Source organism: Strix aluco, chromosome 2 (assembly GCF_031877795.1).
Source record: "Strix aluco isolate bStrAlu1 chromosome 2, bStrAlu1.hap1, whole genome shotgun sequence".
Classification (NCBI taxonomy): domain Eukaryota; kingdom Metazoa; phylum Chordata; class Aves; order Strigiformes; family Strigidae; genus Strix; species Strix aluco.
In genome coordinates, this window is record NC_133932.1 from 120,105,658 (window position 1) to 120,131,010 (window position 25,353).

Sequence of the window (25,353 nt, forward strand, 5' to 3'; positions counted from 1 at the left end):
TTTTAGTTTTGGTGCTTTAATCAGGTGCTCAGTGTAAATGGTGATAATAATTTTAATAATAAAGAGGAGGCTTTAAGATGGAGAACAACTATTTTAATTTCCATTAAGACATGCCTTTCAAATTTTCAGGTAAGTTCTCTTTAATTTTTTTTACTATTTTTCAACCTGATAAAGTGATCCATATAACAGCGGATGACTCTTTATTGAGTACAGAAGAGACCAGGGTCTAAATTGATGACAATTTAAGTTATTAGTCAAAGCTGTAAAATACAGTGACTGAAAAGAAGACGTATCACCCATTTTAACATTCCTGATGGCTACCTCTGGCAGCAAATGCAAAATAAGAGAGGGAAGTAACATTGAGAACGGCCACAGTTTCAACCTAGGGTTTGCAGTGACAGTCCAAGGGTGCCTGGGGGACTAATTAACTTACCCAGTACTGCTTTTTCACCTGTATGGTTAACTGCCATCTTGGACAGCTGCAGTAAACTCACCACCAATTTCACTACTACAGAATCTTCTGGCTTTTCTATCATTCAGAAAGAAAAATAAACCCCAAAAATATCACTGTGTATTTGTAATGTGAACATATTAGAAGAAAACACTGCTTTAGTATCTTTTATCTACAAATGTCACCATGCATTATTGATGTTGAAGCAAGTTGGTTAAACAGTACATAAAAAAATTATTCATTTTTCTTATTCATCATGTCTTGAAAAAATTTCTATGCATTTGACTATGCCAAAACTAGAACAGACAAAGGCTATTATTTTCAGTGTTTTGATGAAGAAATTATAATTAAATATATGAAAAATTAGCGTAAGTTAGTATGAGAATGTTATTTGAAACAGCGAAGTCATACTATGTGACTCCACTGACAGCACTTAAGCTAATATCACTGTTCTAAATCAAGGATTTGGATAAGGCTTTCTGCCAGGAATTTCATAGAATCTGACTAGCTTTTAGTTGCCTAATTAACTTTGTCAAATTATAAACTCTTGAGATGGATATTTCCTTACATATTTGCTGCCTGCCTGAGGTCTTATTTTAAAACAAACATTAAAAAAACCAGTAGTTTTGCTGTTTCCAGGAACAAGGTCTAGGAAAAAAATATTCTGATTTGCCAATGCAAAAAAAATAAAAGCATTATTTTCTTTAAAACCCTGTTGATTGGAATGGAAACCTGGAATCAGGCTTTATGCTTGCTGACATTTCTACAAAAATGAATACACATGTGGCTAAGCTGCAATAGTTCTTTCTTAAATGTTATCTTTCAGCATACAGTTTTATAGCCTTTATCAATACCTGCTTTTTACTTCTTTTTAACACCTAAAATAATAACAACAATAATAATAATAATAGTAATATTTGTAAGTGCTTAATAGACTTTTAGTATAAGGCAAAATGAAGGCAACAGGCCCATCAAGTCTGCTAATCTGTCTCCAACAGAGCAAAAGTTAAGTATTTCTTCTCAGGTTTTGTCAGTCAGCAGACTGGGGTTTTCTGAACAGATCTTCATACCTAATTATCTCTGAGATATGTCTAACCCCTTTTAAGGTCCGTTATGCTTCTGATCTCCACAATAAGTGGCAGTAAGTTCTATGCTGTATATATTTTGTTTGAAAAAAATACGTGGTTTCTCTTGAGTAACTGCTGCCAGATAATTTAATCTGTTCTTGTTAAAAGTGATAAGTGGTAAGTGCTCCCTACTCAGCTTCATCATACCATTCACCAGTTCATAGACCTCTCTGTATTCCTATTCAATCTCTTTTCCATGCCCACAAGGCTCTCCTTTTCAATCTCTTTTCCAAGTTCACAAGCCTCTCCTCTGATGAAGACACTAGCTTGTTGCCCTTTTACTAACTCTCTTTTCAAGCAGATTTTTGAGACTAAAATTGTAAATGATATTCAGGATGTGGAGGCATAATGCCCCATGGCATTATGACAGACTGCTATTCTCCAAATTTTATCTTGCACTTATTTACAATGAATTACATCAGCTCTTTTTATCTTCCCGTCATGCACACAAGCTGATGACTTCATGTAGAGGAGAAAAGCAAAACGGTCTGGCACGAGCATCTGAAAACCAGAACAGGAAGGAACTGGGTCTGGACTGAGGGCTGAAACAGAATGCTGGCATGTGGCAAGGTTCAACTTAAAAACTTCTGTGAGCTTTACCTTCTAACATACTATGCCTTAACAAAATCTAGCTTCATTACATTTAAATGAGTAGGGAGCTTTGTATAAAAGAAAACTCATTAAGCAGCCATAAAGCAATATATTATACGTTATCCTGGTCATTCACAATCATAAATGCCCCATGCCAAGAGCTGGAAGGGCATTTTATACTCTCTGCCATATAACACCTCATATAATACTCATAATACACTCTGCTAAAAATACTTCAGATTTTGCATGAATTATAAATGCCATTCTACTCTGCATGTGAAATTGTAATAAGGTTACATTATTAAACGTACAAAACCAAGACACAAAATAAAACATTCAATGTCAAATTAGAATAGAGTTACATCGCTACACTCCTAAAACCAGATAAAAAAGAAATAAATATGCAATTTGCTGTCAGTACCCTGGAAATTTTTCAGCAGATCCTTCATCTGATCTTTGTATTGTTCCAACTGTTTGCGTAAATAATACAGTCCTTCCAGTCGTGTTAAGGGCAGTGAATCACAAACACCAACTGAGAGAAAGTGATTAATTTCCTGCAAAACAAAATTTGTATTAAGCTCATATATCATACAAATAAAGGCTTCTAGTAAAGAAGTGGCTCTCAGCAGTCCACAATGTGGATATTAATAGATGCAAAATAAGAATGGAGACCTACAAGTATCTCAGTGTCTGAAACTGGCAATAAAAAGAATCCACATGTCTAATCTAAATCTTTCTCAACTATACCTACAGCTAGAAAATTGTTTTTCTTTGGAAAGTTTGCATTACAAAAACACTATGCCGTGAGATATATTTTAAAATGTAATTACCTCCAAAAGAGAATATGGTCCTTCACTGTACTTTATTTTCTGTTGAGTAGCTCGCAAATCTTTAAAAGCAGGATATTCAGGAAAAGGATCTAAGCATTTGATTGCTTGGTACAGATTTTCACTACCCTTATTATCTATCACCAGATACTTCAACAAGCCTAGGACCTGAACATAAAAAGCAAATGGAAAACAAAGAAGACAGAGAAACATTTTTGAGCCATATTTCTTATTCAGGTTATAAAGTTTGTATTTCTCCAAGTTCCATTAAACTGAGAACTCTATTAAAAATTGTAAGATCATTTATTTACACTATTAAAAAATATAAAATATATAATAGAGGCTTGGGGAAATCACAGATATATTCTAAAATGGTGAGGCGTTTTTGCTACTCCCCTTCCAAACAGTAATCAAAGCTTTTATTATCACAGCCTGCAGTTTTATCCTGTCTTTTGCTGAAGCTGATTTCAAATATTGTCCAATACAATCATTATAATATTGGCAATGATTTAGCAACACACTGCACCCAAGAAGTCCTTCTAACGTTATTAGAACTTTATTATTCTTACTAACAAAGTGCCGGTATTTTGAAATCCAGACAAATGCCTAAGTATCATAATTTGCTGCCCAAATCACTGAACTCTGGCAGAATTCAGTTTATAACAGATCTACAACTTGAATAAATGCTTGTTAATGGGGTACCATACTTTCTTTGCAAAAACACTTCTTTTATGCTTTACTTACAGATCAATGCAACTGGATATTCAATCCAGGCAGCTTTGAGGAGTCTACAATCTAAATTATGAAGTTTTTATTTGGAGACTTTTATTTACCAAAAAATGATTAACTAGCCTCCATTCAATGCTAGAAGAAAAAGAGAAGAAACTGAAAAGTGATCACTAGAGGAAGGACTTCCCTGCAGGAGAATGATATGAGAAGGTTTCATATTTGATATTGGTTCCAATTCAGAGAAATTTCTGCCCTCCCCACTTTGTTTCTGCCCAGGGATGCCCTGACACGTTGCCTTCGCAGTTGTGCATGTACAACTGTTTGCACAGACATATTATAAATTATGGTAATTAAGCTAGGAAACAAATTGCCAAGTTATTTTCAGCTGGATCAGCACAGCCCTCCCGCTGAACTGAAATACTAGGAGGAGAACAATATAGGGCTACACTGCAACCACAAAGGTGTGTATGGTACCGTGGGATCAGATTAAGCAGCAGACAACCATGAGGACTGAAGTGCAACAGGCATACTCTTCTCACCTTCAGCGACTAATTACAAGTCTCTGAATCTAAGTATAATTCCACCCCCCAGCAAAATGTACATACATACCATCACCAGAAGGAAAACAAGGCTTGTCACACAACATAAACTGCTTCGTTTCCCTTTTAAGGTCTACATGCTACATTTATTTTTAATGATAATTTGTTAAATAAGTAGCTGAACTACTGAAATCTGTTCTTTGCACGTATTTCCTCTTTGTCCTTTAGACACCTTCCCCTTCCAAAGGTCTTAATTGTATTTCCTGTGAAATCATCCACAGAGCTCTGTAGGTAACTGCTTGGCTACTCAATGTGCTTGTACCAATTAGCTTGCCATCACCAGTAGTTTAGCAATGCCTATGTTCTCTCTATATTTTTCTTAGTGGTACCACTGATTTGGTGTCTCTACTCAACTAAGGCAACAATTTTTCTGAAGCTTACCCTGAAGGTTTTAAACCTCTTTCAGATTTGGCCGAAAAAGACATACAGATTCAAAGCAGACATAAAATACATTATAACAGCATTACAGCTCTTTAAGAAATCTGATTTTTTATAGACTAAGTAAATAGAGAATTGGAAAGTGAGACAGTAATCTCAGCAATTATGACACAAATACATCTCAATCACTGTTCAAAGCCATAGGAATTACATACAGAACACAATATTTGTCAAAATAGAAGTACCAAAAGTAAAGACACTGTTATTTAAAAAATTAAAGGTATAGTGTTACATCGCAAATAAGATTGGTTATGTAAATCTACAAAGCATTAAAAAAAGGAATTAAAATTGAACATGAGTATAGATATAGTTTTAATGACAGTGAACATGAACTGAAAAGCTAACAGATGAGGAATAAGTAGCAACTCAAAACTACCTGTTCCCGAATCTCAGGTTGGTCCATGGCAAGAGGTATGAGGGTTCCTACAATAACATGAAGGTGGCTCTCTAGAGCATCATTGCAACACGTAACTGCTGTGTGGCAAACATGATGAAGAAGATCACAACAGAGTGAAAAGCTGCGCATGGATATTTCTCTGATAATAACAGGTCTGTCACATGAGACAAAAAATTTAAATTAGAGAAATACAAATTGTAATTTTCTCAAGTATTAACCTATTATACAACAGGGAAGAATAGGGGAAAAGGGGAAATATAAATAAACTTTATAGGAGGAACTGATTTTAAATTTTAAAACATATCAACTCAATTAACTCTGTGGATTTAGCTCAGGAGACAGAGGAGAACTAAAACACACAGAATTTCATTGGTCACTTTAAAAAAAGGAGTAAAAAACTTGAAGAAAAATATATTCCAAAAAGGAAAAAAAAAATGAAACCCAACCCAAAAAGGCTTTTAGATTACTGTTTGTCAGAACAATGTTGACAGAAACAGAACAAAGTGGAAAATATGCTCTCTCAACCCTCCTCTCTCTCACATAACTGTTAGTTTTTAAAAAAAAAAAAATATTTAGGTTACAAAGAACACCTGGGGATTATCTAGTCCAGCTTCCTGCCTGAAGCAGGTTCACCTTCAAAGTCAGATCAGGTTCTCAGGGTTTTGTTGAGCTGAATTCTGACACATTCCTTGGATGGAGAATCAATAGCCTCTCTGAGCAACCTGGTCCAGTATTTGACTATTCTCACTGCAAAATTCTTTTCCCATATTGCAACTTGGTGGGTGCTACCTCTTGTCCTTTCACCATGCACTTATAGGAAAAATCTGGCTCTACCTTCTCTATAATGTATCTTCTCTTCCAGAAACTGAAGAACAGAAACTAGATCAACTCCGCTCACCCCTTGGGGTCTTCCACTCAACCCATCCCAGTTTGTCATTATCTCTCATGTCCTGGCTGGACAAATTTCAATTATTTCTACAAATGAATTAACATCTACTAGTGATACTGAAATGCAATGTTACAAGAACAAGGGAGCACAGACAGGAAGAATAAGATAGAATTACCATATTTACCTGCTATTGATGTGGTGAATCAGGGTGTAAATTACATCTCGGAGGACAAAAGCCCACGCTCCTCCTAAACCATCTTTTATCTCTTTAAGTAACAGACTAACAAACAAGTGATAAATTATAAGTACTCTGTGTTTCTTGTAAATGTTGTTTGTATCTGATGCATGCTTACAAAGGGCTAGAAGAATTTTCTGGAATGAATCCTAAAAATGAATAAACTATGAGTAAAAAAAAAAATTCATAATGCCAACACTGATATACTTTATATCAAGAAAAAAACTTAAGCAATAGAGATTTATTTTTTTAAAGAACATGGACAAAAAGGCTTTATTATTTTTACTGCTTTAAACAAACAAAAGACCTCCACAGAAACCAATTCTCCAAGCAGGACTATAAGCCCCATACCTCCTGATTTTCCTTTTTCTTCCTCTCCCCCCCCCCCCTCCCCCCCCATGAAAGGTTATGTACATTTTTCAGAAAACAAAACAGTTATGGCAGTTTTCACCAACAGGAAAAACATCAAATAAAAAATATTAAAACATTGAGTAGTGGTTCAATCTATATTCTTTGAAACATAAAGTTCATAAGTACAAAATGTATTACTTCATACAATAGATCAATAGAGATCACAACTGTTAAAACCATTAACGTAAAAAAAAAAGTAACAATCTTAAAGTACTAGGCAGGCTGTGTTACATTTTAAAGAATTTATTCCACTGGCTGGCAATATTAACTTTTACACTCAAAAGATTTAGACAATCATGGTCCAGAAGAAATTTTTTCTTATTTTTAGATTGTTTATGGATAGGCAAAGGAAGCTGTTGATAACATATGCAATAAAATAGCATAAATTTTGGAAATATACATTTCTAAGGAATGATATTACAAGACAGTAAAATGTTTATGATGTATTGCAAGGGCTGCATGATTGTATATGTCTTCATATTTGCCTTTAACAACTGAAAATCAAATGTCTAAAAATATCACAGACTATAAAATTTCACACTGTAAGGGAAACTAATATCTTAATTGTAGATAGTATTTAGATAAAATTGTCCAAATGTAATTATTTTAGAACGTTCTTCAGACATATGCCAAAGAAATAAATTGCATCTAAATTGTGTCTGGTACACACAGATTTCTCCAACCTTTCAAAATAATCCTATTTATATATTATTTTATATGTATTATATAATGCATGTAATAGTTCAATCCTGTAATTTTTGTAAGGTTACTGTCTCCCTGAACTTAGGACTTCTTCCATCTCAGAAGGCAAACAAAAGAACAGGAAGGTTTCTAAGGCTGTATTTTTCCCTCACATATACATGATGAAAATGTCTAATTAAACCAAAATGTACCCATAAAAGAAATTTTATATTCTACAGAAAATCATCACTACATACTTACAGGGCTTTTAGAAAGAACTGCTACAAGACTCTTTAATTTGCTTTTATGACAGTTGCTAATATAGTCCAAGGTGGCCTTAATCACATAAGATGGAAAATGAGGAGGATTAGGAGCAGGATCCAGTTCCCTAAATGAATAAAAAAAGATTATTTTTTTTTTTCCCAAAATCAAACCCCATGTATTAAATAAAACAAGGCTCACTGAATAAACACGTAACTTCTAAGAAATCTTTTCTGCTTTCAGTAAGAAGCACCAAAAGCATCCAGCAGAGTGACAAATATCTTATTTTTAGCTGTCTGTTGTCCCTCTATGGCAGCTTTCTATGTTGTACTTTCTTAACATTCTTTTATTATTTTTTGAAGGATCATAATGCTAAAAGCCCACACATTTGTCTCATCTACGGTATTTCGTAGGAAAATGTGATTGCAAGTCATGGGTAAAGCTTCTGCATTTTGTAATTATGGAAATAATTTCGCTGAGAAAAAAGTAATCATGAATATTCCCATTATTAAAAGAATAATAATCAACTCTTCTGGGACCTCAAAAAGAAATCCATAATGATAGTAACAAAACAGCAAAATCTAATTTCATCAACCTAATTTCATCAATCTTACCCTTCCCTTCTTAGAAAGAAAAACTTTGGTTACAAGCAGACACCAGTCTGTTAATAAACTCACTGAAACCAATTTCTTTTATAAGGTTCTGAAATCCTCAGCCATTTAACTTTTGGCAGTTTTTCACAGAAATGCTTTGGTTTCTTTCAACTTTATATTTCTACAATAAAAATATCTTCTTCAGAAAGTGGAATGCTTTTCCAAATAGTTTGTATCTTAACAGAAAAATCTGGAAAATTATTTCCAGATATAACTATGCAAATAGTGATATTTTTAGGACAACAACAAAGATTGAAAAGCTCATAAAAATGAATGTATTTATGGCATTAGAATATTTCTATTAATTAGAAATTCATTTATTTCACATTGCTTAAGCAATCTCCTTACCAAAGGCAAGAGCTGCGACTACAAGAACTTGTTAAGAAACATTTCACTTCTCAGTGACTTCTAAACACCTTTAAAAGAATCACTTTAATTTAGACATTAAAACCTGACCAATTTTACAGAGAAGGCAGTCCATCCAAATTTGAACTAATCTAAATTGGCATTGCCTTAGTCCAGCTCAGCAACATACAACGGTGTTCTCTTGCCCACCCATTCATTCTTTCCATCAACTGAAATATTACAGAGGTTCTGCTTACTGATACTGGTGAATAACTATGTGAGAAAGAATGCCTATGAGACATCATTACTAATGACAATAAAATCCTTTAATTCTAAACTTAAAGGTCACCTCTCCTTATGCCTGAAGGGCACATTTTAATGCACAATGTTATACAAACACACTCATCATTTAGAAAATCTGCAAAACTTACCTTATATATTTACTTAGATGAGCTCCATCTTCTACCGTGATATCACGTGGTTCATGTAAGGTCATCAACAGTTCAACCACAATCTCTGGTAAGTTATTATGAGATAAATTGTCAATTTGCTAGAAGAAGAAAAATTGTGTTTGAATAAGAAAAAAATATTTTAACTAGAATAATCTAACATTTCTTTTCCTTCTGAGAAAACTAATTTTTTCCTGTCTGGATTCTCTATTTTTTCAATTATCCATGACATAAAATTCATTCAGAAATTAAGCCTGGTTAAGTCTTATCTATGGCAGTCACAGGTAGAACAATTTGCTTTCCTACAGTATCTGGAAAAAAGAATTACATTTCATTTTACCACTAGTTCTGAATATAGAGTCTGCCTCTGGAGAAGATGGCTCTCGTAAAGCATTAACAAAATATTTTAAGAGAAAAACATGACTTAAACAGATAAATGACAAGGAAACTGAATGGTAAAGGAAAATGAATGGTAAAAAAAATTTTATTACATTCTGAGAAAAATTATACTTAAAGTCAACTGTCTGCCTGAAAGTTTCTATTGAATAGCTACTTGAAAACCTTGGCATAAAAATTTGGCTAGTTTGGCTTTATTAAAATAATAATTTTTGTATCTATAAAGTTGTTCTATTTACAGTTTTACAGAATATATGGAAGTTTCTTTCAGGTCTGTTAAATGCCATAGAACTAAATTTAAAACAGATACCTGTTTTCCTAAGCAGTTTTCATCTTTAAGCATGTCGTAGACTTTAGAAGCTGTATGTCTTTGCTCTGCTACTTCATTCTTTCCATGGCTTTGATAAGCAAAATATGGGAGGATATTCACAAGTATCTTTGGAAAACAGTCGGCTAGAACCTGCCTCCAGTCTTTTTCAATCTTGTTGGAAAGTGATTTCACATCTTCAAATTGACTTCTAATCACCAGGTGTGGAACCAAAACTTTATAACAAGACCTATGCATAGTAAATACATTTCCACAATGTCCTTGAATTGGATTTTTAAAAAAATCTCAAGCATAATATAGCAAATACTATTCCTCTACCACATAAGTAAAATTGTAATTATCGTTTAGCTACTGCTATACAAAAAAAATCTTGCCAGCATAAATATAACATACAAGATACTTGGAAAACATTTTAAAAGCTCTCAATATGTTATCTTACAACAAAATCCTGATGCACTACATTTAGGAATTTGAAACCCTGTGTCATAATTGCAAATAAATCTAAACAAGTTGTTTTCATACAGCAAACTAACCTGTAGAATTCCTCAAGGCTAGTATAGTTCAGAAGAACATAAGGAAAAGCAGACAGGCTATATCCACTGTCGTTTATTTTCAGCCACTCCATCACCAAGTAGTCTAAATGTGATGTCATAAAGTCTTCTATACTTTTATAGCCAAAAATGTCAGATACTTTTTTCAAAACCTGTGCATGAAATAAGATTGCAGAAATAGCATGCAGAGTACAAGACGCTATGTCAAACTGATGGTACTACATCTTCGTGTCGTCTCCCCTACCTTTTAATGAATATTTGTATAACTCAGCTCCTATTTAAGTAATTTTTTTATTATTTGTATTGCCAGATCTCGAAAGAGTGCAGTCAAGGAACTACAACTACGCCATATGAGGTGGTATGCAAGAAAGGACAGCCAGTACACATTTCGCGGGGTAGAGACTGTGTGTAACAACAAGAGGCAATGAATAGAAAGAAAGGATAAAAAGGAGAGAAGACACACACTAAAAAAAATGACTGGCATGAAAGGCTGCAGTATGCCCTTGTGAACTTCAAAGTAAGAGTCCACAAGACACATACCATCTTCCAATACTCTGCATTTATTTCACGTATTTTCCACATTGGAAAACTCACTTTACTTCCACTGGGTAGAAAGGTTTTTTTAAATGAGATCTGCAGACTTCAATGTATAAAAATCTATTTTTATTTCAAATCTGTCTTTTAACATACAAGATTTACCATGAAAATTGCCTTTTATGATGTCATTATTTCTATGTAGGTCATTAAATATAATTACAAATTCATTCAGATATTTAAGTCCCACATTAGTCACGCTTTTAGAAAATTTAACAACTTTCAGTACTGACAAAAGCATTTTGTACCGTTCCAATTTTAACCTAACCTTAATTTATAACCTAAATATAAAATGGAATTTTATACTTGCCTTTTTCACAAGGTGAGGTTCTAATCCATTCTCTTTCACAGACTGGCAAATAGCAAACAAAGCTTGCTTTTCACAGACCGGACTGCAGCACAGAACCATGGTTATAAGCATCAGCAAAACCGCTTTTCCATTACACTGTTTGTCCAAAAGATCTTCAGGGCTTGCATGATCCCTGACCTTCAATAAGAAATAATGAAGAACTCACACAAATATTCTGTTAAAGCAATCTCCTAATTAATAAATGAGCATAAATAACTTAAAATTAAGGGCACTGGCATAAATATTGCTGAAAATCTTGCTTTGGTTGCTTAAAAATTACTGTCCCCAACTGTCTGCTCCACTCCTCAACCAGAGTTGCTTCCTCCAGCATGCCAGCCCACACGCCGGTACCTCATACACTCCAGTTCATGTTATAGTATCAGCAGTTTAAACAAAGGTAACACACTTAACAGAGAAATGATGGAGGCATTGACAAGACAACTCTCCTTTTTGCTCCTCCCTGATGCATACAGGAAAGAACTACCTTGTAATTCAAATGCAGTCCTTCCCCTATTAAGGCATGGTGTTGACAAGTGATGAATATTGAATAAAAGTAACAAGAAACTGCAATGAACGGGCAGAAGCTAATAGACAACAGCAAGCTGAGGTGACAGAACAGGGAGCCAAGGCAACAGAGAAATAAGATCAGACAACACAGAGCTGGAGGTGACAGTACAGAGAGATGAAATGACATGACATGAGAGATGAGGCCTCAGCAGCGAGCCCAAGGTACAAGACAGCAGGTAAAGGGAACAGAGAGAAAATGCTGCAGGAAGATGACATGATGATAGTGTGACAGGAAAAAAAAAAAGGAAAGTGTAGATGATGTAGATGACTTAGCATGGTAGCAAGGAAAGAGGAAAAGTGAAAGACATTAATAGAAAAATTAATAAAGAAATTCCACAGTAATATACACCATTGCATTTGCAGTCACTGCACTGAAGTAAAACTCTTCCTTCACTTGAAGCTTCTACTGAATAATTTAATGTTTTAAGCAAATTTTGGTTTTGTGAAAACCACTGCTCTAATACCACTGGAAACACAATCTTACTGAAATTTACAAATCTGGTTTTATACTATGTAAAAAAAAAAAATTGAATTTACATTGTATTTTATTCACTATTTATATGTTGTCTAGAATACTGAGGCTCCATTTTTCTTTGGTTCTTAAGTGTTACAGTACTGAAGCCCGCAACCACAAATAGTATGATACAGAAGAGTGGTCTGGAACATACAGTGAAAAAGTTTACAAACTACTTATGTGGGCAAAACGGTGACTGACTGGATGTGTAAGGAATTTCCTGACTACCACCTTGTTTCACCACCTCAGATTATCAGAAGTCCAGAAGAATTAATGTTCTTGGAAAACTAAACATGATCATTAAAAAATTTATCTTATTCATAAGATGAAAACTAAGAAAAACTAATGACTAGATGTTGGTACCAGATTTCTCATTCCTTCCTGAACTCTGAGATATGCATTCTCAAAAGCCTTTTGCTGGAGCTTCAAGGGAAGAGGTTTTGACATTCCAGAAGAATCTCTCTGTTTCACATCTTGAAACAAACTTCAAAAACAGAACAAGAATTATTAGCATAACATTTAATCTACAGAATTACGGCATATTGTGCGTGTCAAACAATAAGATTCTGATTTTCTGAGTATCATTTTCTTCTTAACTTTCTTGTACAGCAGTCTTTCCTTACTCTCCCTCAAACATTATCAATAACACCAAGAGTATCCTTTGGGGCAAAATGGTGGAGAATAGCTTGCAAACATATAGAAGTTTCCCAATCTCTGCCAATGCAGGAAGCCAAACTTCAGTTGTCCATCATAATGGAGCATTTCATGTCATGAAGTACTTTGGGAATATATTAATTCAACAGATATATATGTAAAAAGTTTCTCCAAGAATTTATTTTTTTGTAGATAAAGTCCCAGCCCACTTTGCTATTTGTAACAAAAATGGGAACACCACAGTAGATGGGACAAATGTTACTCTAGTCGTTTCAAAGTAACTATTAGCAGATACCTAAGAACGATCACCATGTGCTTGCCTTGTAGGAATAACAATTCCTTGAATATAATATTTGACCACAGGTGACCTAGACAGATCATGAGTTAGAAGTGGTGACTGTATTTAGTATCCTTCAATGATTTCTTCTTTCATGAATTTGTTGCTTTTTGAACCCCTGTAAACATCCAGACAGCTGAAGGTAGTATAGGGTAACACTCAGGATAACTTAATGTTGTACAAAGAAGTAAACCATATCTTCTTAGAATCTTGAACCTGTTAGCTTCACTTGATGTCCCCTAGTCTTTAAAGTGGAAAAAACTGCCAATCTTTAATTTGTTCCACTTCAGATTTTGTAGAGTTATACAATATACCTCCTGCAATTTAATTTTTTGTGCTGAAGGGCTCCAGTTTGTGTAACCAATAGCTGTTCATAAAGTGTTTTATACTTTTGAACATCTCTCTACTCCTATTCCAGTTCAATTACATCCTCTTTGATGTATGGAGAAAGAACTATATACAGTACTCAAAACACAAGACCCTTGAAAAAGTTTTGATTGTACACAATGTACCTAATCTATTTCTAGAGGATAAACAACTATTTCCTATTCAAGTTTTGTATAATAAATTCAGTGCAAAATTTGCCATCATATATCATTTTTTACATATATCTTGTTTCTCTCTCTCTCTCTCACATCACAGTATATTAAAATGTAGACAAAGTTTGAACACCTTATTGGTGGACTTTTATACTCCATCAAGATTAAAGCCCTGGAAGTACCGAAACAAGCATCTATACAGCAGCAGAAGTAACATCCAGTTAAGTGAAATTAAGCTTTATTCTTATAAACAGAAAAAATATCTACATTATCACCTGGTAATCGACTTTGCAGCAAAAATGCGAACTTGATGGTGACTATCTGCGAGAAAATGTGGGAAAGCATCACTCACAGGTAGATCTTCATTTATCACGTTGAGGATTGCCCACTTGCAATAAGGATCAGCCTGAAGAAAATTAACATTGTGGTTTAAAATTTACAGAAGACCTACAGTGGAATATACACTGATGTATGCAAAAGATCTTTAGATACTGTTTTTAAGTACATGTTAAGTATATACTTAACATGCTAACGAATGTCAGAAAATCCACGATTACCTCAAGCAGAGCCTTCATGCAGTTTAAAAGGGCCACTCTTACTGGTGCAGTGCATTTCCCTCCTTGAGCTAAATGCCTAAAATAAGGAAGATTTGAATAAACTAATAAGTTGCCAACAATTAGTTTCTGCTACTCATGGTTCATTCTTTTGTGCTCAACAGGCATGTTTGGGAGGATTTGACATTTTTAGTGATAATCTCCAATTGTAAACAATTCATTTTTGATTGCTGAAGCTATCACTTGTTATAATTACAGATGCAATCCAGAGCACAATCAGTCTTTGTTAATATACAACAATGTAGCATGTCATATAACATGACACAGAAAATCTGGAAAGTTAAATGCTGAATAAAGGTATCACAGAATACCAACAGCAAGACACACAACAGCACTGGTCTTCACACTGATAGCAAATTTAAAAATGTTATGCCTAACAGACTTCTGCATTAAATAGATAAAACATACCAAAAGGCTCCAACAACTGTCAAAAATTGTCCTTGGGCATGTCCTGTCTCTTCAGCAAGTGCGTTGGACTGGGCCAACGCTACTGCTATAGGAAGCAAATTATTTAGAATTACTTTACAAACTTCTTGATCTCGACGGTACAAAGAACACACAGCACTGTGAAAGAAAGAAAGACAAAATATCTTGAAACACTAAACAGCCCCCCAATCCTCTAGCTGTTGAACTGAAATAGCTCTAATAAATGCTGAATAGTTTCTCTCTTACGAAAGAGGCCTAAGAAGCATAAGAATGTCATCTTCAGGCAAGAGGTGTTCTTCAGTAGGGAGCTCCTTCAAAAGGACCAAGTACTGAGGAATAAAAAAAAAAAAAAGAACAAACCAAAATGGAAAATAATACTTAAGAAAATAAGTAGACAAAAAGAAAACCTATAACATTGTCACTAACTCTTACATGAAATCATGCAGCAAGGACACCTATTGTCAGCTCTTACATGTTAGACTCTTTTAATGCAAGGACTGTCACACAGTAATATGGCTCATAAAATTTTTAGTTTTGGCAGTCAAAAATACTTCCTTTGTAAACTAAAACACAGATATTATTCTACTACAGAGACCATTTACTAGCTATTTAACAAATAATTAATGATAAAGGCAAGATGTTTATACTTCCCAACTCTTTATTTTCTGGCTTACAACCTACAAATTCTAACTGCTCTTTCCCTGACCACAGCACACTTCAGGACACTAAAAGTAGCCATTTTAACATCTTCTCAGGGGACTAATGACAAGAGAAAGACAAGAATATACAATTGACAAGAATACACAAATTTAACAATAGTACAAATACAGAGGCGGGTCTGCTGTAAAAAAAGCTCACACTCACCATGTGCAGATGCAGTGGCTTAGCACTATCAAAGACACTGCCATCAGTAAGCATTAACAGCTTCCTCCGTATATCAGAGGCTCGGAAGCTCACTGTCTGAATTTGGACTGTAGTTACACAAATACATAAGAACCTCAGAATTTCAAGGAGAAGTAAATCCTGCTTTGTCAACTGTTCCTCAGCTAATGGGCTCAAAGCACCTGAAAATAAAATTTTCATGTAAGAAATGCTTCTCCAAAGACAACAAAAAAGTTGATAACATTTCAGGTCTTTACAAAACTAATTTTAGTTCTCAGAACAGATATGTGTACCAGCAACTTTTAATTTTACTTGTTATTAAGCAGCTACTGCATCAGTTAGAGCTTCTTGAGTGTGTGTCCCACTTCTACAGAGGCCCTCCAAAACAGAAGTTTTTAATTTTATGTGCCTATACATATGGCTGATTTCGCCATCAAGGTTACAATGAACTCAGCAGAACCATCTGCAGCTGTGTTCTTTTGTGTTAACTATAACTTCAGATATATTTTAAACTACGGATTCAAAGCTTCCCCAAAATTGAAATTATGACAATTACTACTATGTTAATATCCTCATTGAAATTTCTATTATAACCTAAATGAAATAGTTACAAATGCCATTTTCCTGTCACATTTAGAACTCTTGTAACTTTCTGCAATTGCAAACTTTACTTACTACAATTATTTATCGGATGGTTGGAGAAGATACTTCTACAGACAGTTATTCAACATGATGAGGAAAACAGACCACCTGCTGCTTGTAGCATTAACACCCTGATTTCCTTCTCATTCAATAATAAACAAAAGACATAGTTCCGATTAAAAACTAAGATACACACCATTTCAAGAAAGAATTTAAAACAAAAGAGAACATCAGTATTTGTAGCTCCTAACAGGAATAAACAGACAGATTAATGCTCCTGTCCCTCTGCATATCCTGTCCAGAGATATAAGAAAGCTGACCTTGTCAAGAAATTGCTGATCAGGAAAAGGAGAAAAGTTAAATAGGATTACTTTTAAGAAAATGAAGCACAGTCTAATGACAGAGACAGGTATCCTACAGACACACTTTCCAGTCTCTTCTTTGCCAAAACTTCTGCCTTTCAACAAATTAGCTAGCTTCTGTGCTTGCATTTTACTATTTCTAAAATAAAAAATAAAATTCTCCTTTCCAAATGAGCTAGCACACTTCATTAATATCTTTAAAACACTAATGAAGTACAAAGCAATTATTATTGTTTATAAAGTACCTGGTTCAACAATTACCTGCTTCAATTATTATTAATGCAGCACAATTTTGTATCTCACCGTCTTTCAAACAAAGAGCAATCTGTAAAAACAAACTTTTGCAAATAGTTTTGGACACAGAGAAGACTTACCTGTTACATTTTGCGTCTCACTGGATTCATTTGTATCACTGATGTCAGTCACTGAATGATCATCAAATAGATCATCAGATACCTGGTTATCTACTTCCATTATACTCTCTTCAGGATCATTCCCCATTAGATCTGCTTCTCCCAGTTCACTTGGTTTTCCAGTAAATGTCATCTGACAAAAACAGCACATTCCTTTAAAGCTGGCTTTACGGACAGGAGAAACACCGGGGCATAACACAAGGAAAGACATTACAGTTTTCCCGTGAACTAGAACGGGTGAAGACAATAAGAGCTACACTGAACTGATGAATTTCAACCTTCGTGATAAACCTGTCTTTTATATACGTGAATTGTTTGATTTGTATTATTCTCTTTAGAACACAAGCTTCCTAAGACAGATACCTGTGTTTAAGATGGTGCCAAGGACACTGTTAGTATTTGAAAAACAGTTCTCTCTACAAGACTCACAAACTTCTCGCTATACTTCATAATTACAGAGAAACGAAAGGAAGGCATATGACCTTTTTAAAGGCACACTAATTACTACTTTCCCTACCAGATGACAAGTTAATGGAAGGCAAGACTCTCAGCTTCTCCTCACCTGAAAAAACAAAGGATTTTGCCTACCTAGACCTGACAATGTACCAAAAAGAGAAGTTTTAAAGAGTTGTGCCAAACACAGTGATATGCCACCCTACTACTTTTCCCAGTGAGTCATTTACATTAGAAGATTTAATACCCATACAATAAACGCCTTTAAAGTGTTTTAAGGCACGTAAGTCCATCAAACTACAAAATAAAAAGAAGCTTTTAAAACTTTACAAGTGCATTAAAGTTAAATGTCATGCATTACAGAAATTCCTTCTGTGGCATAGAATCTGTATATACTTTTACTTTAATACAGTACTAAAAAATTCAAAAAATAACATAATTTGTTTTTTAATGTGAGCTGGCACACTAATTTCGATCAAATGTTATCCATCTGCTCTCACTTTTCCCCTACGTCTGTGTTCAAATGCTAGACAGAAATGTTTCCAGTTCAGAATTCTCTATAAAACTCAATGTATTTTGATTTATTTTTTCAGCAATTAAGTATCTCATTTGGTTTACCTCCAAATTACTATACGGTAAAAACAATCCTCTCATAGAAAAGCACTGCATTTAGAAACAGACAGAAAGTACTTACCAGATTTTTGCAAATATCTACGAGATCATTCATAAATTTTGATGTTAACAAACGCAGGAATATGTTAGACAGCATCTTACTAGCAGTATTCTGTAAGAAAGCAAGATGTACAGATAGGTTAATTTTTTTTTTGGGTACCATATGTATGATATTCAACTTTGTGATCTTATTAATGAAGAAATATAAATTCCTTTATAAAATTTACCTTGGTACAATTGCATAAACATTTTGTACACTGCATTATCAAAGTCCTCAGTGAGTTGATCTGGGCATCTTCATTTAGTTTGTTTTTAGACTGAGAAATGCTTTCTCCAGCATAATGAATGAGAGACTAGTAAAAATACAACACAGTTAAAATACATCAGTTAAATTCCTTTATACATTGACACATACACAGCACACACACAGGGACTAAAGGACGTGATTCTCATTCAAACTCACTTCATACATTCTCATTCGCACAGCTTTGATATTTATAGTGTGCATCAGTGAGTTTGGACTTTTTTTTCCCTTGGATTTTTGTTTCACTCATTCTGCTCCAGAAGTAACAAAAAGATGGCCTAGACCTGCCTGAAACATTGATATTTTCATCACAAAAGAAAAATACAGCATCTCTCCATAATATGTAAGTTTTGGGTTTCCATGTTTAAGCAAGAAACCACCTCAGATAGTAGTAGCAGTAGTAATAATAAATAATAGCTGCCTTCATACTGGTTTAAACCACTGAGTGATCTTAAGAAATTCCTGCATAAAAGACCTATAAATGAAAGGACTTGTTATCCTCTAAGAAGTCCTTTGTCCACATGTCCACGATGATTTTATTTTATTTAAAAGGGGTGACTCAGAAATATATCAATATTTAGAATACTCTCCACTGCAAAACTGATACATTGGTGTACTGACAGAATTTCAGTGACTCCTCTCTTTCAGCAGCAGCAACGTATTTAAACCTCTCTCAACTGACTTTTTTTTCAGCAGAAACCAGTGGAAATATTCATGCTCTGAAAATGTGTCAGTATGAATGGAATTTTACAAACTATTTTATATTTAATGGTTTATTTCACTTTTAACAGCTCCCAAATGCATTGCTGCTTACCCTGGCGTTCTGGAACAACTCTGATTTACAGGCATCCTCTTCTTTAAATATACCAGCGTAGTAATAGCAACCAAGAACACCAATCAAGAGACTGACACATCGGACAAGGTGTTCTGCAGCAACAACCTTAGACTAAATCAAATACACAGTATAAATACCAGTGGTTTACCATTAAACTTTTTCACCAAAATAAAGAATTCTTTAGAGTCTTTTTAAACACTCCTATATATAGATTTCACCAAAATTAATGAAGATTTGCATCTTAGTGTTTTGCACTGCAGCTGCCTCAGCTCCCTAACAAGTCCTTCTGGCTTTCCAAATTATAATATTCTCTGTATGTCCCATGGCCCTTATGCTTCCTTCCTTCACAATACTTTAAATTCTCCCTCTCCTTTAGATTCCATCACAGCAATACTTCCAGCTCTTCGCACATGCTCTATCTATTTTACCTCCTGCCAAAACAAGAGACAGTATGAGCTAGTTAGGAACTATATCACATTCCTACTGCTGTCTCCTCCGATCTTAGTAAATTCCCAAGTTGCTTCTTGGCAGCTACTATGTCAACAAACAAATGACACAGATGGTTGTAAATGCATGCAAGCTTACTGCAGGAGCATTTCAGAGATCCCTTTTTACCTGTCTAAATCATCTAGATCAAAGGAAGAGAAAGAGCAGACAAATAATTATTTGTCTTACTTTCTCAGGAAGGGAGACCAAAAAGGATTGCTATCACATTGTTGAAAAGCAGGTACTTATAAACAGAAGATGGGAAAACTTATGCATACATGCCACTGGTACAGGTGCAAAACCAGAGATAAATTTTATAGCTCCTAATTGCCAGTACCTTGTTTCAAATTTTGGTACTGCCTCTTTTGGCTCGCTAAATATTACAGGACCTTAGCAGTGAATTACAAAGAAGGCACACCACTATATTAAAATCAAAGTTAGCCTGCCAAAGGAACTGGAAGTTTAAAAAGCCTGCTGCTTATTTTTTTCACGAACTTTTTACCATTATGTGGTGGCTCTTCCTCTACAAGTCAAAATTTCTCTACAAAGAAGAGATTCTGTGGTGTTTCAACAAGGGGAAGACACAAATAGGATCACAGGATAGTCCAGGCTGGAAGGGACCTCAGTACGTCTCTGGTCCAACCTCGTGCTCACAGCAAGGTCACCTCTGAGGTCAGAACAGGCTACTCAAGGGTTGATCCAGTCAGGACTTGGAAACCTCCAAGGATGAAGACAGCACAACCTCTCAGGCAGGGCAACTTGTGGCACTGCCTGACTATCCTCACGTAGATAAAATTAGTCTTGTAGCCAGTGTGACCTTCTCTTGACTCTGCCTGCTGACTCTCATCTTCCTGCAATACACCACTGTGAATAGCATGGCTCTGTCTTCTAGACAATCTTATATGCACTGGCAGGTTCCCCCAAAGCCTGTTAGGTCCCCCCAGATCCATCTTTCCTCCAGGCTGAACAAGCCCAGTTTCCTTTGCGTCTCCTCTCAGGTCAAGTGCTGGAGCCCCCACCATCTCAGTGGGCTCCACTGAATGGACTAAATGTCTGTCTTGTACTGGGAGGCCCAAAACTGGATGCAGTATTTCAGATGGTATCTAAAGGTACTGAGTAGAGGGGGATAATCAGTTCCCTTGAGCACTGACTCTGCTCTTGTTAATACAGCCCGTATTTGCAGCTTTCTTTACAATTACTCCATTACACAGCTGCCTCTCTTCACAAAACCTAACTATTTGAGACCTCTGTGTCTCAGGCCATCTTGGCTGAAAGCTGGCAAGAGCTTAAAGCATTACAGCAGCACAGAAGTTGAAACAAACATCACAAAAAGCAGAGTAAGAGTGGTTTATGTGGCAGCTTTGCACGCACTTCCACTTCCGTGCAGCTTCTACGTATTCCCACATACTTATGAAAACCATGGATATTTTGCCAATGATGTAGAGAAAAACAGACTTCTATTTTGTATTATTGGATAGTTTTTCAAATGCTTGTGGTTCATTTTTAGCAGCAAAAGGAATGAAAATCTATATACTTTGCCTTGAAAATATATTGTTTTGGAGCACAAATACAAGGATGTAACAGTAATTTTTAACTTACCTTAGGAGCATAGCTGCTTAAAAGCTTTTCTGACATTGCTGAAAGACAATACTCCAGAGTTTCTCTAAGATTTTGGTTGATGGCAAGTCTTGAACCAGTCACATTTTTATCTGCAACGTTTACTGCAAAGTTAGTGAAAATATCCATTTCATCAAATGTTGTCTGCAGATACAGCTCTTCAACATCAGAGAAATTGTTTTCTTCTTTCCCTTGCAAGTGTTGCACACTGGAAGAAGAGACATCATTTTTACTTGAGCAGCCAGTATACAAAAAAGTCTTTGAAACTAGTATATAAATATATAAAACTATTATATAAATACAAGAAATAAACAAAAGCAAAATAAAATATTTTATCTTTTTGTGCTTCCAAACTCTGGTTGATCTTTAATTTCTAAACTGACTTTCATTGTGGAATGGATACCACCATTTTAGCTCTGTCTGAAGAAACTCCAGGGAAAAACGAAGCCTGCACGTAGATCATACGTTCTACCGTAGTTCATATAGCAGCATCTGTTTTGTGTTAAGATGGCTGACCTCAACCTACTGTACACAATTGGAGCAGAAATTCACAAAACCCCTGAAACTAGTATTTCTAACTTCTAGTAGGAAAGTTCTATCTTCCATCAGAACAAGTTATACACAGTTTCATTATGAGGAAACTGGATATAGTCCAAGCCTGAACATATGCAGCAGTGAAAGATGCCACACCATTCACAGAATGACTCTGACAGACCCAAGTAACATGTGGCTGAGGCCACAAATACAGGTGGAGTGGCATGAGGATATATGGACAGTAAGCATCTAGCCAACTTTTTACTTAACATCTATCTTCAAGAAAACTCTTAAGATATATGCTTCCTTTAGAATGAAAGGTAATGTTAAGAAGCATGAATGTGTATTTGTATAAAGTTACAAATTATTCAAAAAATACAATTACAATGAGTTAAAAATACCTAATGTACATACGGATAAATAACCAAATATTTAGCTGCATTGCTGAAGAGAGATGATACACATATTCCTTGTAAGGTATTTTGTTCAGTACCTGAAGCTTTGACTCTGTCAGCATGAGACTATTTTGACATCTGCTTAAAGCATCTTAACAAACTGCGAAAGCAGTTTTTATGGGGTCTGAAAGATGTTGTACAGAAAGATGCAAAAGAACTTGAGGAATCATGCATTTCATTATCTCTGCTTGCTAAAATGACAAATGTAAGATTAAGTATCTATAACGACTGATTTTAAAACATACCATTTAGCATCATTTTGGAAAAAAATCATGGCAGCTCTACAGTTCTTCATTGTGAGGCTCACAAGAATTTTTTGCAATATAAGATGAGGAAAATCACTGTAAAAAAAGAAAATTGTTTTGTATTTTCTTGCAATCAGGCAAGCTCTTAGGATTCCTGAAGTGCACCCATACATTAACCAGATTAACAGTGTATCTTCAAAGAAACTTCAGTTTTCAGTTAAGATTTCTAACACATAGTTCACGTATCTGCTATGTTATGAACAGATAACTAAAATATGTTCCCAGAATGACATTCTACATTAAGCTTAAAAACCCTATAAACTCTACCAAAGCATTAACATAATACAATTCTGCAAATCCACTTTTCCCTGCACAGCTTTCTGTGTTATAGGGTGATCTTACATATAAAATTATGCCACAAAGACTACCTGCAGAGCACAGAAGGCAACTCTGCACATTCTTCCATGTCCTCCTCCAAACAGCATGACAGTAGCCATTTCATTATTGCCTCCTTTAACACATAATCCAGATTTCTTTCAGAATTATTCTGTTCCATTCCTATGTCCAAATTTTCTGGCACTGAATAGGCAGACATCACTAATGATAAACAACATACAGCAGAACTGTAACAAAAATGGAACACAGGGCATTTGTGAGAAACAACATGGTATTTGCTGATTAGCCCTCTAAAGAAAAATCAGTATTTCTGCATGCTCAGGGAGCACCAAGTACATAAGCAAGTTAATAAGCATGCATACGGGAAAAATACTTTATTAGAATCTTTGCATTTCCAAAAGCCACATTTTGGCTACTACAGACATTTCCTGGCTATTTTAAAGACTGTTTCAGAATACTCATTTCAGAATCAAAATATATTTCGAATAAAACATACTTTTTAACTTCAAAAAAAATCAACATCTTTCAGTCAGATTTTACATTTTTAGTCAATTTTAAATTTGAAGATGCTTGCCTTTCCTCTTCGGCCTCTGCTTTCAGACTTATGTATGTATTTATGCCTGTTTCAAATCCTTAAAACACAAACCTGGGCAGTTCTTAACTAGAAATACAGCCACAGAAACATTATTTTGAATAATACAGTGGGTTTGGTTGCACAGTAAAGAGCAGTGTGAATCAGACACAAAATATTATCCTTGTTTCCCATTTTACCTTGAAGGCTTGCATGCAGGTCCTGAAAATATCTTCCAGACTTCTTTATCTGTTACAACAAGGTTTCCTTGAATCATAGCTCCAAGTAGCCCAAAGCTCTCCATTTCAATTTGCTGGAAACTTATGCTACGAATGGTAAGAGACCAAATCTTTGCCCAGGTTCTCTGGAGCTCCAACTTATGTGCGCTTTTCAAATCAGTTTTCTGGTTTTGACACAAAGCTACCTCTCTAAGACACTTCAGCACATATGGGGTCCTTTCTCCTCGGCGCTGCTGAGGCAGTAACTGGTGAAGTACGTTGAGTAAGGGAGGTAGCTCACTGTTAGGAAGACTCATGGGATACTTTGATATTAATTGAGCTGTAATCTGTAACCTTGAAAACACAAAGTGAAACAATATCAAACATACATAAATTTGCATCTTCAGAAGTAAATGAACAAAGAGTTCTGATTGTCATTTCACATTTATACTTTCCAGTACTGAGCTGATTTGTTTAAAGATTCAGTATTTCTACTGGTTTTACTTGTAAAGTCTGCTCGTCTAGCCTCACTATCGCTAATAATTTCTTACAAGCTGACTTCATAGATTTTTAATTTCTTACAAGCCCAGTTCACTGATTTCTGACCATGAGGGAAGAACATTTCAGGCAAAAAAATTATTTTTCTCCTTTTTCTGGACTAGCCTGTTATACACTCTGACCCAGGGAACGACCTCAAGGGTGACATTACATAAACAGGAAACATTGCAACAACATCTCTGCAGATAAGAAAAATAAAATTTATCAAATTAACAAAATGTTAAGTTGGGGATGGTAAATTGGAAGGATTTTGCTCATAGCAATGGTTGCAACCCTACTCAAATTAGTAAATTACAGTATTCACAGTATTTCTTGGAGATTGCCACCTCCACACAGAATGGCATGTAAACTTCTCAACCGGATCCTACACAGCCACTTTCCTCAACACTGCAAGCAATAAACACACACACATACACACACACAAACCTGCTGACCCAGCTCAGGACACAATTCACAAGCAGCTACACTGTTCTGGTATCTTGCACAGCAGTTTCCAGGAAAGGTCAGAAAGACAGAGAGGAACAGTAACAGCAAAAAACATCCAGTGTAATCCATTTTAGCTAAAAAGTCAACATTCTTGGGCTTAGGACTACAACTGGTGAGTTCCAGAAAAGTCTAACTGTGGTCCTTTAACAATGAGTTGACTTCCTGCTACACTCTGCTACAGAGCCCTTCTCCTGTGGCAGTCAGCGGAAGATGTACAGCTACACCTCTGGTTCAGAAGTCCCTCATGTCAAACAAAATACCCCTCAATCAAG

The 25,353-nt window shown here is 35.2% G+C and overlaps 1 protein-coding gene across 6 annotated transcripts in view; it reads right to left on the reverse strand.

The window, feature by feature from the left end:
• The window catches only part of ATM (ATM serine/threonine kinase), an 82,017-nt gene that overhangs the window by 41,720 nt on the left and 14,944 nt on the right, over positions 1-25,353 (reverse strand). For 5 of the 6 annotated variants that reach the window (XR_012622121.1, XM_074816123.1, XM_074816121.1 and 2 more), the window contains 24 exons: positions 24,020-24,391; positions 23,281-23,475; positions 22,853-22,948; positions 21,601-21,826; positions 19,495-19,626; positions 18,604-18,729; positions 18,399-18,488; positions 17,213-17,384; positions 15,817-16,016; positions 15,199-15,281; positions 14,935-15,090; positions 14,470-14,545; positions 14,188-14,318; positions 12,746-12,866; positions 11,263-11,439; positions 10,341-10,510; positions 9,790-10,036; positions 9,066-9,184; positions 7,637-7,763; positions 6,233-6,432; positions 5,139-5,313; positions 3,000-3,164; positions 2,591-2,723; positions 434-529 (listed from right to left, as the gene is read on the reverse strand). Coding sequence is in view for 5 of the 6 variants with exons in the window: in XM_074816123.1 (XP_074672224.1) it covers positions 434-529; positions 2,591-2,723; positions 3,000-3,164; positions 5,139-5,313; positions 6,233-6,432; positions 7,637-7,763; positions 9,066-9,184; positions 9,790-10,036; positions 10,341-10,510; positions 11,263-11,439; positions 12,746-12,866; positions 14,188-14,318; positions 14,470-14,545; positions 14,935-15,090; positions 15,199-15,281; positions 15,817-16,016; positions 17,213-17,384; positions 18,399-18,488; positions 18,604-18,729; positions 19,495-19,626; positions 21,601-21,826; positions 22,853-22,948; positions 23,281-23,475; positions 24,020-24,391 (3,785 nt within the window). In the remaining variant the exon portion in view is untranslated. The remainder of the gene's footprint in view (positions 1-433; positions 530-2,590; positions 2,724-2,999; positions 3,165-5,138; positions 5,314-6,232; positions 6,433-7,636; positions 7,764-9,065; positions 9,185-9,789; positions 10,037-10,340; positions 10,511-11,262; positions 11,440-12,745; positions 12,867-14,187; positions 14,319-14,469; positions 14,546-14,934; positions 15,091-15,198; positions 15,282-15,816; positions 16,017-17,212; positions 17,385-18,398; positions 18,489-18,603; positions 18,730-19,494; positions 19,627-21,600; positions 21,827-22,852; positions 22,949-23,280; positions 23,476-24,019; positions 24,392-25,353) is intronic. The other variant, XM_074816122.1, reaches the window with a different exon arrangement.